The sequence below is a fragment of the Sorex fumeus genome, unplaced genomic scaffold (genome assembly GCF_029834395.1).
Source record: "Sorex fumeus unplaced genomic scaffold, SorFum_2.1 ptg000065l, whole genome shotgun sequence".
NCBI classification, from domain to species: Eukaryota; Metazoa; Chordata; class Mammalia; order Eulipotyphla; family Soricidae; genus Sorex; species Sorex fumeus.
Window position 1 is genome coordinate 5,929,919 of NW_026606122.1, and position 15,975 is coordinate 5,945,893.

The following is a 15,975-nucleotide window of genomic DNA, read 5'->3' on the forward strand; positions in this document are numbered from 1 at the left end:
CCCTTCACCGCTGTTGCCTTTTACTCAACCATCCCTCAAGCCTGGCCCCATAGTAGACCCACGGTTATTTGTTTTATATTGCATGATACCAATAAATTGATAACAGAATGATCAAAAAGTATTTCCTTAGAAGAAATTAATGAAAATTGTTCTAACTGACCATGAGGACTTTAAGTTCTTGTCTGAAGTATTACTAAAATGATGTTACAAGTTAAGCTTTCTGTATTATTGTTTTTGTTAGTTGAGATTGATTGGCTTCTATACTACACCTTATCAAACCTGGTGTGCTAATACTATATTGTCAGTGTTCTAGAGTTTGGAGATGTCATGTAGCCACTAATGCAGCAATGCAGTCCAGGAATTCCTGAATTTTTAGCTGGGAAGTGCAGCTGGAGTTAATATTTTAACTGGGTGGTGGCTTTGGGATGTGCAAGTGAGTGCAGGGGCTTCCGAAAGTACAAGTTGGTGGGAGAAGGCAGCCCATGCCCACTCTGAGAAGGCCTAGAGTCTTCAATCACAGGGACCTGTGTAGCTCAGGTTATCAGCAGGTTAAGTTCTCTGTGAGGCTCAAACTCTGAGGTGATGGAGACCAGCCGCCAAGGCTTTGTTTGGGTGGCTGCTGGCCTGCCCCGTGCCCCCCACCTCCACCCCAGCCTAGAGTGCCTAAATGTCTCAGCCAGGGATGTATATTCGAAAAAAATTGTGGCTAGTTGATCTCTTTTAAGATTTATTTGTGAGTCTCTGGAGCAAGACCAGTAGATGAGCTTACATGGCTGTGGAGGTAGTTTATGGGCACGATTTCCAGGGTATTCTGACTTAATATCTTAATTTGACATTTTACTGCAAAGATTCTTATATACACCTAAAAGTCACTAGAAAGAAAGACAGCAACAAATTAATATATATTAATAACCCATGATAATCTTGGTTGTTTCCTGTGCTTTTTAGAAAAGGATATGGGTCTGGAAAGCAAAAGTTGAAGAGAGCAGGTGACTCAGAGAAGTTACATAGTTCATATTCAGCAGTCTGAAAATTTCCAAACTTTAGCTATACAAAAGGGCACAATCTGTGGGAGACCCAGGGAACACCATGCTCCTGTAGTCACAAGCTGTATATCTATAACTGATATAATTGTAAAATTCTTAGAAAGTTTCTCATGGATACCAAGTGTCCATTTGTCTTCTCCACATCTTTACAATTCAATATCTGTCCTTAAAACTTGGTAAAATATTTTAATTCCTAGAAAAAAATTATGTATACACATAAAATTTTGAGTGTAGGAATTTCACCACAGTGGTGTTAATTGCAATGAAAACCAAACCATCCTCCTTCTACGATTGCTAATAGTTTATTTGTTATATAAATTATGGTGCATTCGAAGACTTGATGTTTTGTGCGGAGGCACATCCAACTATGCGCAGGTCTTATTCCTGACTCTGCACTCAGGGATAACTCCTGACAGGGCTGAAAGACCATATGCAATGAAGGGATAGAAAAAAGTCAGCTGCTGTGTGCAAAGTAATCGCTTCATCTGCTACGCTACCTTTCAAGGCCTAAGGTTTAATATTTTAAAGTTCAAAATCAAATGCTAATTTTAGGAGTTGACTGTTTATTCAATGTCAGTTTGAAATAAAATTTCTTATCCAGAATACATGAATATTGATGTAGAGATGAAACAAGCATGGTATCATAGATTTTATAGAATACAGAATTTTTGAAGTATAAGATAGAGTAGCTTATAATTGGAAAGGTTGATATGACGAACTTATTATTGAGGAGATAAATGTATTTATAAAATCCAGATCCCGGAACCGCGCGGCCGCATTTGCGGCCGCGCGACATCTTAACAAAACTTTTTTTTTTTATGACATCTTATTGTCTTATTCCTACTTTGGACAAACTTGCAGGCTATCGAATGTAGCCTGCCCACAGGGCAGAGTCTGGCAAACTCCCCGTGGCATACCAAATATGCCAAATACCAGTAACAATGATGGGTCTCATTCTCCTAAATAGCCTTGAATATAATCTTAGGGCTAGGATGAAAGAGACGTTACTGGGGCCTGCTCGAGGCAATTGACGAATAACAGGATGATGAAATGAAATGAAATGAAATGTATTTATTGCCTTAATTTGGAGTGCCAACAAATTTTAGTTGCTAAGATCAACAGATTATATAAAAGCCTTGCAAAACCCACATTGTTATATTAAGGAAGGATGCATGAGCAGTTTGTGAATCTTTGTCAATACATATTAAGTTGCAAACGCCCTACCCGCTGTGCTATCGTTCCAGCCCAGCTATTTAAGCAGTATCTATAATATAATATTTCCTAATATAAAACAATTATTACCTGTCTTAGGGTAAATCAGTATAGTTTTATAGGTCTATTCATATTTTCCCCTTTAAATTTTCTTAATTCTCTTCACTCTTACTAAATTTTATACTTGTAGCCTTTATTTGTGCCCATCGGCGGGCCACGCCTTCGCCTGCTTGTCCCCCGCGGCGCGTCAGAAATGGGTCCTGGGTCCAGTGCAGAGAGTCACTCGCCTCGGAAATCCAGGTGCTGCAGAAAGGCAGCCGCCCCCTCGCCCGTCATGCAACGCACATTCGTGGGGAATCTCATGCTAAACCATTGTAGATGACCTTCTTCTGAGTCAGGGCTTTGTACCTAGCAGAGCAGCTCCCTCACTGTGATCTATTGAAAGTCAGCTCTCCACAACAAGCAGTTGTAACTACATAGCAAAGAGCTGAGAGAAGCAGAACAAGTTGTTCGGGTCTGACCAAAGGCACAGCAGCAATTTTGGGGTATCTAGAAGTCTGAAGGCACCATCAGGCTGCTCATACATTTGCCTCACAGGTACAGATTGACCTGCTGGCAGGATCATACCCCCAACTATTGCTATTTCTAAAACTCCTATTGCCTATAGCCTTTACCTATTCCTTGTAAATTAGCAAAGAATTAAGAAAAAAAATTTTATGAATGACATGGAAGACATGGTGATCCAAATACAAAATAAAATTTAACGCAATATATTTTAGATGGCAGAGTTGAAAACTTATTTATGTAAATGAGAATAGGCATATTATATTGGGTTAAATGATTTGAATTTATTTACATGGATAAAATCATATAGAAAGTACCACAAATGGACTTTTATTAATTTATTTTCTGTTAATTCCATTTGCCATTCCATTAAGTTTTGTTGGGACAAGCAATATGTACTTAATTTGTTATGTGTTTACAAACAGGGCAGACTGGGGGGGGGGGGGTAGAAGGGAAACTGGAAACTTTGGTAAATGGAAGGTCACACTGGGTGTTGGTATTGGTGTTGGAACATTATAATGCCTGAAATAACTGTATTATAAACAACTTTGTAAATCATGGAATTTCAATAAAAATTTAAAAAATATATTTGATAACATTTGTATCTTACAAACATATAAACCAATAATTTAATAATAAAAAGAAACAAATCAAAACTCTCCTCTTGCTTTTTGGGCCACATCCGGCAGGTCCTCTGGGCTTATTTCTGGCTCTGTGCTCTGGGATCATTCCTGGCAGGACTCAGGGACCATATGTTGTCAAAGATCAAATCGTGGTTGGCCATCTGCAAGGCAAGTGCCTTACCCACTCTACCATCTCTCCGGCTCCCTATTAAAGTATCTTCTTTGTCAGATAATATTCTATTTGTGGGGAGATGGTTGACAGAAAGATGGGTAATGCTAGTGGTCATAGACAGAGTGCCAAATACTATGTCAGGATACTCCAGTGCACTGATCTGTCATTGTGCCTGCACATGGACTCACTGGGCCCTGATGCTGTCCTCTGACGCTGTGGGGCTATATGTGTGTGGGGGGGGGGAGTCCGCCTGGTAGAATAGCACAAGGATTTGCTGACCAGCCCTAGTGCTTTGCAGCTCTGCACTGGAGTTCTAGGCCTACAGCTCGGCCCATGCTACTCAGAAGTAGAGGTTAGATTGGAGGTGCTGCCAGTGAATCTACACACTGTAAGATAAAGGTAGACTCTGGGTAGCACTGGCCCCTTGCCATTACTGTCACTCCTCCAGTCCCCCATAAGTCCCTACTTCATGGGTAAGTGTGGCTTGTGGGCACACTTACATCCCACCTTTGTTTGATCCCAGGCACCACATGCACCCAAAAAGACTCATGTTAAATGCAGTCATAGGGTTTGTGACCCTTTGATTCTAGGTATGGATGTGCTGAGTTACTGCTTATATTGCAGTATCATTATAAGCCCTAAACATTAGAACTATTGTAAACCATGTTACCTCAATAATAAAAACAAAAGTAAACCCAATATGCATATACTAATTTAATAAACAACTCATTAATATAAACACCTAAGCACATAGCACTGTAGCACTATCCTCCCATTGTTTATCAATTTGCTCAAGCAGGCACCAGTTACATCTCCATTGTGAGACTACACCACGGGGAGCTTGCCAGGCTCTGCTGTGTGGGTGGGATACTCTTGGTAGCTTGCCGGGCTCTAAGCACATACTAAGAAAAAATACCTAAGGGCCACAATCCAGGCTTTGAATAGCCATCTTGCATATGAGTGGGAGTTCAAAACCCCAGTCTTCCACATTAGCCAAGTAGATCCTTGTTATTTTGTTCTTTGCCCCGTACATCTCTAAAAATTTTTCCAAAATGACCTAAGATACACACTTTAGCATTCTCTTCCCCACAAAAAAAACCCAGAGAATTACAAGGAGAAATTTATTTAAAAACATTATAGCACTTATTATAACAATTGATGCTGTATTTTGTTAATATAACAGCCAAAGTAAACGAAGCAAACAGAGCAAAGAAACCTTAGTCATTAAACTAGATGAAAATGCATATCTAAAAAGAATATAGTTTTAACAAAATTGACTATGTGGTGTACAAAGAAAAATCTTGGATAATCTTTACACATTCACCAGGCTACTTTCTCTTCTTATAGGAAAACCATTAATTACCAAAAAATAAATACAGTGAAACTAACCAATTAGAAACTAACAAAAATTAAAATTTAAAGTTTCTCCTTTAGGACCAGAGTGTTTGAGATACAGATGCATTTAGAAAACAAAGCATTTTATTATTTGTTGTTGCTATTAGATAAAAGGACAGGAAAACCTAAAATAATGAAATTAGGAATTTTAGTCAAGGAATTAGGGAAAAAGCAACAAAATTAAACAGACACAGGAAAACAAAAATGCAAAAAAACTAATCAAGAAGTGGCTATTAATGGAATCACTATGTACAAATTAATGTACAAATTAATATATAGAAACTTTGGAAATATAAATGAAATAAAAAGGTTTCATTTTAGGCATCTATTTCTCTCATGTAACTATCTTAGTGGTAGGGTGCATGTTTTGCAATATTTAAAACCCTGGGTTTGACCCTTGACACAAAGACCCAAAATAGGTGATCCTTTAAAGTAATAAATGATGGGATTAGTCTCTGGAAAATTATTAAATTAGAAATAAAAATAGGGTGGCTAGAGCAATAGAACAGCAGGTAGGGTGTTTGCCTTGCACGCGGCCCATCTGGGTTTGATTCCCAGCATCCCATATGGTCCCGATTCCCAGCATCCCATATGGTCCTGATTTCCAGCATCCCGTATAGTTCCCCAAGCAACCGCCAGGAGTAATTCCTGAGTGCAGAACCAGGAGTAACCCCTGAGCAACGCTGGGTTTGACCCAAAAACAACAACAACAACAAAATTAAAACGGGCGGCTGGAGCAATAGTACAGTGGGTAGGGCGTTTGCCTTGCATGCAGCTGACCCGGGTTCGATTCCCAGCATCCAATATAGTCCCCTGAGCACCACCAGGAGTAATTCCTGAGTGCAGAGTCAGGAGTAACCCCTCTGCATCGCCGGGTGTGACCCCCAAAAAGCAAAAAACATAAACAAATAAAAATGGGGTATTGTTTTTTTAAACACAGCTGACAGTCAGTAATAAAAATTAGTGCTAGTATAAGAAGAAGTATAAGTGTAGAAGAACAGGGTCAAGGCTATATTTAAGCAGGTAGAGCATTTGCCTTGCACTTGGACAACCTGGGTTCAATTCCCAGCATCCTGTATGGTCACCTGAGCACCATCAGGATTGATTCCTGAGTTCAAACCCAGACAGAAGTAACCTCGGATCATTGCCGGGTATGTCCCCCAAACCAAAAAAAGTTATTATTTTTACATGTTTTGGAACATATAGGTGAAATTATGAGTCCTGTGGGAAAAATAAAGGTAAAGGTAAAGGTAAAGGCCCTCCCGTTGATCGTCGATTTGCTCGAGCGGGCCCAGTAACGTCTCCATTGGAGACTTTGTTGTTACTGTGTCTGGCATATCCAATACTCTCGGTAGCTTGCCGGGCTCTCCGAGAGGGGCGGAAGAATCGAACTCGGGTCGGCCATGTTGGCCGCTTGTAAGGTGAACGCCCTACCCGCTGTGCTATCGCTCCAGCCCGTGGGAAAAATAATTCTAAAAAATTTTAAATTCAGTGACTGGTGAGTATAGGAAAAAATAGTTCAAGTCTATCATTTGAGACATACCAATACCCACAAGTAATATTGCTAGACACACCTCTACTGATACAGGAGGCCTGCTGGTGCTGGCAAAGGCATATGTAACAGAGATCCCACTCCTCTTCTGGCAACTTTATACATGTGAAATGGGCACGATCAAATGGGAGCTCAATCAATGAAAAGGGCAGACTTAAAAGGACAGACAGTGCAGGATGATAGGGATAGAAAGCCAGAATGTGATAGGCAGAGCTGGTATGAGACTGAGATTATCAGAGGCCAAGGTTGACAGAAAAGTCCAAGGGATGGTCAAGTGTAGAAAAAGATGGATATGGGCAGGCACATGACTGACATCCCTTGGATTCTCCATAGGTTTCCAAAGTGAAATCATTATCATCCTACATTAGTCTATCTCCTATCTTAATGTTTTTACACTTCTGGCCTGGAAACTATTAACGATTATGATGTAGTAGGCCACAATCAGGGATAAGTATATATCTGATGGCTTTGGATTTGGTGGGAGGAACTGTAGGGAACAAAGATCACTGGAACCCTCTTCATAAGGTAACATCCTCCTGGCAAGTGATCCACCAAAAACTGAGCGTGCACCACCTCAAAGCCATCTCTGTATAGTACCATAGACCCTGCCAAGGTGAATTACCTCTTCATTTACCATCATTAGAAGTTTGGAACTAAGACATAGGAACAGGGTTCAGAGCCATCATTTCATTTTTCATTTCATCATCCTGTTATTCGTCGATTGCCTTGAGCAGGCCCCAGTAACGTCTCTTTCATCCTAGCCCTGAGATTATATTCAAGGCTATTTAGGAGAATGAGACCCATCATTGTTACTGGTATTTGGCATATTTGGTATGCCACGGGGAGTTTGCCAGACTCTGCCCTGTGGGCAGGCTACATTCGATAGCCTGCAAGTTTGTCCAAAGCCATCAGGGAATATTAAAAGTCCTTGTTCTTCTAAAGTGGGGGCTGGAGCGATAGCACAGTGGGTAGGGCATTTGCCTTGCACATGACTGACCAGGGTTTGATTACCAGCATCCAATATGGTACCCTGAGCACTGCCATGGGTAATTCCTGAGTGTGTGCAGAGCCAGGAATAACCCCTGTGCATTGCCGGGTGTGACCCAAAAAGCAAAAAAATAAAAAAATAAAAAAAATAAAAATAAAACATATTAACACAACTTGGACTGGAGCAATAGCACAGCAGGTAGGGCATTTGCCTTGCATGCATCCAAGCCAGATTCAATTCCTCTGCCCCTCTCAGAGAGCCCAGCAAGCTACCAAGAGTAGCCTGCCTGCATGGCAAAGCCTGGCAAGCTACCCATGACGTATTCTATATGCCAAAACCAGTAACAACAAGTCTCGCAACTTGTTGTGAGACATTACTGGTGCCCGCTCAAGCAAATCAATGAACAACAAGAAGACAGTGCTACAGTGCTACAGTGCTAACACAACTTGGCAATGGGAGAGAAGGGCAGGGCAGACCATCTGGTCCCTCCCAAGTTAAGGGAAGAAAGGGAATTAGGGATCAAGGGATAAAAATTGAAGTTTTCAGGCTCTCCTTTGCCCCCCTCCCCATACACACATAAGAAAGGATCAGTAGAGATGAATCAAGTGATGAACATAAAAATAAACTATAATATGCCCTGAGAAATAATACAATATCTATGACCTTCATAAAAAGATATATGTAATGTATTCACAAAACATCTTCCTGTACAGTGTTGAGTAAAGGATGCTGAATTAAGCAGAATTCAGTTGTCTGCTTTGGAGCGTAGGTCACTGGTGAGCGGGTCATGCTGAGTTGTCTGGTGTAGCATCAGGGATAGGAGCCCAGCCCGGTTAGCCATTGCTGTGCGCACCTTTTGCTCTTGCTCAAACAGCTGTTCTAGCTTGTACAGCTATAGGAGGTGAGCATTAGAGAGGAATTACAGGATCCTATCCCATCTCCCAGTCCTCACTCATCATTGTAACTTACTGCGCGCACACGCTCCAGGTCCAACTCGGCACGTCTCAGCTTCTCCCAGCAATAGTGATAATTGCATAGACGTTTAGGGAGACGACAAAAATTACCAGTGACCTCAAAGACATTGTGCACTAGTGGGCAACCGCACACCTCATCGTCAATGACCTGTGGGTAAATATGAAGAAAACAAGATATGGAGGAAAGAGTGATCAGATGGGCAAGAGAAGAGGAATAAGGGAATGCAGGATGGTCAAGCAAAGCAGAATAGTCAGGATAGTTAGAGAAATGGGGGAAGGTTGAGCATGGGGTTATTTATGAAATAATAGCAGACAGACAGAAGTAAAAGTAAGAATAGGTGATCAAACAGTGAGAAGTGGGGAATGTGGGATTGTCAGAAAGGAAAGAAAGAGCATGTAAGTGTTGGTCAGGAGGTAGGAAGGCAGGGAAGAAAAAGGAAGTAAATAGGAAGACAAGCAGGGAGTAAAATAGGAACAGGATATTCAGGTAGCAAGTAGGAAATGAATGTGTAGTGATGAGATAAAGAAGGCAGAGTCTCACCTTGGTGTCCTGAGAGTGCTCAGGGCATAGCACCTGGAGTCTCTTACAGTATCTCTTACTCTGTGGGTTGTAAAAATCACAGAACAGCCTTGTGGTCCTGATGGGAGGGTGAAAGTGAGGTAATGAAGGTCATGAACCCAGACCTCACTTTCTCATCAATCCTGCCCATACCCTGCTCCAATAATTCACTTCTGCATTAGATCCCATCTGCATCCTCTCCTTGTTCACACTAGGCCTTTGACCCTGACTTGTATTCACACTCACCCCTCAATGGAAGTTGGGTACATGGATCCAAATGATGAGTTGCACTCGTACTGGGAAAAAAATAAATATAAGTTGGAGGAACTGTGGGCATATGATGCATGCCCTCCCATGACAAAGAAATAACACATTAATACCCTGGTGGATTTTTTGGTGGGGAAAGACACACCCAGCTTTACTCAGAGTTCACTCCAGGCAGTACTCCAGTGACTGTAGGTGGTGCACAGGATGGAACCCACTGTTGATTACATGCAAGGAAAGTGCCTTACCAGCTGCACTACCTCTCCAGCTCCCTATCTCTGTGGATATTATATTCCTATCTTCCCTGCCAATGTTCCTCCTCATTCACTTATGCCTCATCCTTCTACGATGGATGAAAGAAAAGCAAAATAGGTAGATCCAGGCACCAAACCTTTCCTCCTTCTGTGGATTACACCCATCCCCAAACACTCTGGACTCCCTCTGCCCCCAACCAATGCTCCAACCTTGACAAAGCAGCGCTCCATGTGGCGCAGGGCTATGTGGATACTAATGGCTTTACCACAGGAGACACAGAAGATCTTCAAATCTGTGCGATTATTTTCACCTTTGAAGTGCTGCACAAAACAGTAGAGAGGTCAGTGAAGAAAAGGGAGGACAACCAAGGCAAAATACCCAGATTCCTATCTAATACAGCCCACTAATTCCCACGTACCTCCTCATTCTTGCACATAGCCTGCTGTTTGCCACGCAGAATGATGGCTTCAAGCTCATGGAAACGGCTCTCCATATCCTTCAGGTGGCTGTGGGTGGCCTGTCGCTCACATTCAATGTGCTCAAGCATTTTCTTGTTATACTCCTCAGCAATGCAGGGGTCCTTCTGCCACTCCTGAATTCGCTGGGGCAGGATCTTACGGATGCGGCTGGAAGGAGTGATAGAAAGCAATGGAATGGGTAGACAGGAGGATCAAAAGAAGTGGATGAATGATTGAATGGTGAACGTAATGGATAATGAATGGTGGATAAGTGAATGTTGGTGAATAGGTGGCTAGTGGATGTATGGATGAATGCAAATGAGTGAGTTTGCAAGTAAGTAACTAAAGATAAATGAGTGGACTTGGTGGGTGAACTTTGAATGCGTGATTCAGCAGTGAGTGGCCCTATCCTTTAACCTCAGATATACTCACGCAGCTGCCAGATTCATGCCACATTCATCTGAGCAATACTTAGATTCTGGTCTGGCAGCCTTCACACAGCAAGGTCCCAAGCACTGCCGTGGTGAGGCTGGAATCTTTTGCATCTCCTCTGATGGTTTCCATTTGTCGTCCTCCTTCTTAGGCTTCTTCCCCTTTTGTGGGACAAGAATGGTCAAAGCAGAGGAGTCAGTCTCATTCCCCAAATCTTATCCCCGACCCACAATCTACCCCTAACCTCTACCTCCACACACTTCCCCCATTTCTTAAGTAGACACCTTATGCTCAGTCTTTTCCTTCAAATTCTCTGTTTTCTCCCCATTCATTGTTTGCTTCTAAAGTGCAGGATTCAGCATCAAGAATTCCTGAGTGTCACTCAGCCAGTGCTATAGACCATGAAAATTCTGACAAGTGTCCCAATTTACTTCTTTTTCTTCTGGGGGGTGTTGTCAGGTGGTGTTTAGGAGGCGCAGGAGTTCCTTAAAATTATTTACAGTCATCTGGGCTAGGAGTTCAATGAGAGAGCCAAGGATGTGGTGCTGCTTGGGTCCTGTCATGTCAGGGATTACCCAGGCCAATGGTGCTCAAGAGGCCTCCAGGTTTTCACTGGCAATGCTTGGGGCACCATAAGGAGCCGGGAATCAAACCAGAGTTGACCACATGCAAGACATATATCTTGACCCGTGTACTATCTCTCCTACCTCCAACTTCTTTCTTTTTTTAAATTTTTATTGACTGGTATTCTATGGTGTACAATACTGTTGATAATGGTTTCTCATGCATGTAGTTATAACATCACACCCAGCACCAAGGTACCCCCTCCATTTTTACAAGGACCACAACACCTCTCACTTATTTCTTTTTAGAATTGGGGCACACCTCGCACCTGGCAATACTCAGGGTTTACTCCTAGCTCTGTGCTCATATATCATTACTAGAGGAGCTTGAGGGACCATGTGGGATGCTGGGGACCAAATACAGGTTGGTAATGCAAGGCAAGTGCCCTACCCACTGTATTAGCTCTCCAATCCTGTCTCCAATTTATTTCTTAAACAATCTGTGCACAGACCTTGTTTTCTCTTTTACACTGCTTCTCTCGGTGCTTCCCAGTATTTCCACTGTTTCAATTTCTCCCAATTTCAACCTAATGGCCCTGCCACACACTCATCAGCTTATGACTGCCAAAAGTCTCCTATCAAGTGCCCTAGCATAGGTTTCAGACCTGAGGAAGGTATTCAGACACTCAGACAGACAACAGCTGAGGTGTCACTGAGGTGGGACAGGCTCACCCTAACCCAACTTTCTAGACTCACTCTCTGGCCTGGATTCGCTAAATGCTATCTCTCAGGGCCCCACCTGGCCCTCTTACTCACTTTATCCAGATATATTTAGCTGTTCCAATGGGTCCCACTTTGCCCATCTGAATACATAAACCAGTATCATCTGCTCAGAAAGATTATAATCAGGCCGGAGAGATAGTATAGAGATAAGACACTTCCTTTGCAAGACTGGAGCAATAACAGAGTAGGAAGGGCTCTTGCCTTGCACACAGCTGACCTTTGGCGACCTCTATGATATGGTCCCCTGAACCTTCCTGTCTACAGCCAATATCATACTTAATGGTAAAAAAAACTAATAGCATTCCCTTTGAGATAAAAGGTAAGGGTTCCACTTTTACTCAGCATAGTATTAGGAATCCTGGCTATAGCAACTAGGCAAGAAAAACAAATAAAAGAAATCCAAATTTGAAAAGAAGAACTCAGATCATCACTATTTGCAGGTGACATGATGATATACATAGAACACCCTAAAAAGTCTACAAAAAAGCTACTAGAAACAATAAACCAATACACAAAGTAGCCAGCTACAAATTGGCTATACTAAAATTGGTTGTACTCTTATATACAAAGAATGAATCAGAAAAGACTGAGATCAAAAAGTCTATCCTATTTAAAATATATCCAGCTACGACAAACCCATGGCAAGCATTATCCTCAATGGGCCAAAACTAAGGTCCTTCCCTTTAAGTTAAGGGATAAGACAAGGATGCCTACTATCACCACTTCTGTTAAATATAGTACTGGAAGTACTTGCAATAGTGATTAGGCAATAAAAAGACATTAAAGGCATCCAGGTAGGAAAGGAAGAAATCAAGCTCTCACTACTCGCAGATGATATGATACTATATCTTGAGAATCCTAAATCCTCTAAAGAGAACACAAGGAAATGGAAACATATTCCCCGCTCATGGATAGGAAGAATTAACATTGTCAAAATGGCAATACTCCCCAAAGCATTATACAGATTCAATGTGATCCCTATAAGGATACCCATGAAATTCCTCAAAGAAATAGATCAAGCACTCCTGAAATTCATATGGAACAGCAAACGCCCACGAATAGCTAAAGCAATTCTTGAGAAAAAGACGTTGGGAAGCATTACTCTCCCCAACCTCAAACTCTACTGCAAAGCGGTAATAATTAAAACAGCATGGTACTGGAACAAAGCCAGGGCTGCAGACCAATGGAACAGGGTGGAATATATGTACACACAACCACAAATGTATGAACATCTAATCTTTGATAAGGGAGCAAGAAATGTGAAGTGGAGCAAGGAAAGCCTCTTCAACAAATGGTGCTGGCATAACTGGACAACCACATGCAAAAAAATGGGCTTAGACCTCAACCTAACACCATGCACAAAAGTCAGATAAAAATGGATTAAAGATCTCAACAGCAGGCCAAAATCCATAAGATACATTGAAGACAAGGTTGGCAAAACCCTCCACGATATTGAGGCTAACGGTATCTTCAAAGATGACACTCCACTGACCAACCAAGTGGAAACAGAGAACAGATGACTGGTTAAAGAAACTTTGGTACATCTACACAATGGAGTACTATGCAGCTGTTAGAAAAGATGAGGTCATGAAATTTACATACAAGTGGTACTACATGGAAAGTATCATGCTAAGTGAAATGAGTCAGAAACAGAGGGACAGACATAGAAAGATGGCATTCATCTGGGGAACATAAAGTAACAAAAAAGGAGACTAACATCCAAGAATAGCCGAGATAAGTACCAGGAGGTTCACTCCATGGCTTGAAGGCCAGCCGTACATGCTAGGGGAAAAGGCACCTCAGATAGAGAAGGGAACACCAAGTAAAGGGTGTGGGGAGGATCCTCCCAGGATGGGAGAGGCATGCTGAAAGTAGACTACAGACCGAACATGATTGCCACTCAATGCCTCTTTTGCAAACCACAGCACCCAAAAGGAGAGAGAGAACAAAAGGGAATGCCCTGCCACAGAGGTGGGATGGGATGGGGGGGATGGGGGTGGAGGGATACTGGGATTATTGGTGGTGGAGAATGGGCACTGGTGGAGGGATGGGTACTCGAGCATTGTATAACTGAAACCCAAGCACAAAGTCTTGTAAGTCTACAACTGTACTTCATGGTGTTTCACTAATAAAAATTTTAAAAATATATCACTAATAAAAATTTAAAAATATATATCCAAAAATCTAGTATCTAAGAATCAGTTTTAAACAAGATATCTGTGTCATGATAACTTTAAATATCTTTACTACGATAACTTTAAATCACTTGAAAAAGAGTTAGAAAAAGACCTTATGAAATGGAAAAATACCTCATGCTTATGGACCAGAAGCATCAATATTGTTAAAATGATTATTCTACCTTCAGATTACGAGACTGACGTGCTGCCTACTGCGCGGGCTGGAGTGATAGCACAGCGGTAGGGCGTTTGCCTTACAAGCGGCCAACATGGCCGACCTGAGTTCGAGTCCTCCGCCCCTCTTGGAGAGCCCAGCAAGCTACCAAGAGTATCTCGCCTGCACGGCAGAGCCTGGCAAGCTATCCATGATGTATTCGATATGCCAAACACAGTAACAACAAAGTCTCCAATGGAGACGTTACTGGGCCCGCTCGAGCAAATCGATGAACAACGGGAGGGCCGTGACCGTGACCGTGACCGTGATTATTCTACCTAAGCTATTAAATAGAGTCAATGCAAACCCCACCCAAAGTCAGACGACATTCTTCCAGTACCTAGAAAAGTCAATACAAAAGTTTGTATGGAATTAGAAAAGACCACAAATAGCCAAAGTCATACTGAAAAATAAGAAGTTGGGAGGTATTTCATTATATAATTTGGAACTGTATTATAAAGGTATGGTGGTAAAATCTGCATGGTACTGAAATAAAAATAAACCCTCTGATCAATGGGTCAGAATCAAATACCCATATAATGACAAAACCACCATATATGGGCAGTTAATTTTCTATAAGGGAGTTGAAAACAGGAAATAGAGTAAAGATAGCCTCTTCAACAAATTACTGTAGCACTGTCCTCCCGTTGTTCATTGATTTGCTCGAGCAGGCCCAGTTACGTCTCCATTGTGAGACTTGTTGTTATTGTGCTTGGCATATCGAATACATCACGGGAAGCTTGCCAGGCTTTGCCACGCAGACGAGATACTCTCGGCAGCTTGCCGGCCTCTCTGAGAGGGGCGAAGGAATCGAACCAGGGCTGGCCCTATCAGCCGCGTGCAAGGCAAATGCCTTACCTGCTGTGATATGGGAAAACTGGATAGCTGCATATAAGAAATTTAAGCAGTATCCACATCTTAGGGCTGGAGTGATAGCACAGCGGTAGGGCGTTTGCCTTGCACGCAGTCAACATGGCCGACCCGAGTTCGATTCCTCCGCCCCTCTCGGAGAGCCCAGCAAGCTACCGAGAGTATCTCGCCTGCACGGCAGAGCCTGGCAAGCTCCCCGTGACGTATTCGATATGCCAGACACAGTAACAACAAAGTCTCCAATGGAGACGTTACTAGGCCCGCTCGAGCAAATCGATGATCAACGGGACGGCCTTTATCCACATCTTACACCCCACACAAAAGTCAATTTAAAGTGGATCAAAGACCCTGAGATCCGACCAGAAAAGTATAAACAACATTGAGGAAAATATAGACAGAACACTTCAAGATTTGGACCTCAAAGTTGCTTTCAGTGATCTGACACCACTGGAAAAGGCAGCAAAATCAAAAACAAACAAATGGTACTACATAAAATTAAAGAGCTTCTGCTTGGACAAATAAACACAGGCTAAAACACAGCTCTCCTAATTAAAAGAAAAAATATTTGCAACCAGATAAAGGGTCAATATACAGGATTTATAGAGAAACTATCAAAAATTGGGAGGGGAAATGAACAGACACTTTTCAGAGAAAGACAATTGGATGGCCAGTAGGAACTTCAAAAAATTCTCAGCATTACTTATCATTAGAGAAATCCAAATCAAGATGAAAATGAGCTACCACTCACACCAGTGAAAATGGCACGAATCAAAAATAGTAGGAACAATCTGTGTTGATGGGGATGTGGTGGAAAAGGAACTCTCATCCACTATTAGTGAGAATGTTGCCTGGTTCAACCCCTGTGTAAAACAGT

General features: G+C 42.1%; 1 protein-coding gene across 1 annotated transcript; it reads right to left on the bottom strand.

Annotated features, from left to right (window-relative positions):
- Positions 1-8,297: 8,297 nt before the first annotated feature.
- On the bottom strand, positions 8,298-11,057 carry LOC130036725 (CXXC-type zinc finger protein 1-like). The gene is made up of 8 exons (XM_056128621.1): positions 10,995-11,057; positions 10,495-10,655; positions 10,023-10,230; positions 9,814-9,924; positions 9,332-9,381; positions 9,068-9,164; positions 8,522-8,674; positions 8,298-8,444 (listed from the first exon to the last, which is right to left on the bottom strand). The coding sequence occupies exons 1-8, from the start codon at positions 11,055-11,057 to the stop codon at positions 8,298-8,300; spliced, it is 990 nt and encodes a 329-aa protein (XP_055984596.1).
- Positions 11,058-15,975: the final 4,918 nt, after the last annotated feature.

Coding starts and splice junctions, on each gene's coding strand:
- LOC130036725 (XM_056128621.1), bottom strand. CDS start 11,057: ATGACAGGACCCAAGCAGCACCACATCCTTGGCTCTCTCATTGAACTC. Junction 10,231..10,494: donor GGCATGAATCTGGCAGCTGC/GTGAGTATATCT, acceptor CACTCCTTCCAG/CCGCATCCGTAAGATCCTGC. Junction 8,675..9,067: donor AGCACTCTCAGGACACCAAG/GTGAGACTCTGC, acceptor ATTTACCCACAG/GTCATTGACGATGAGGTGTG.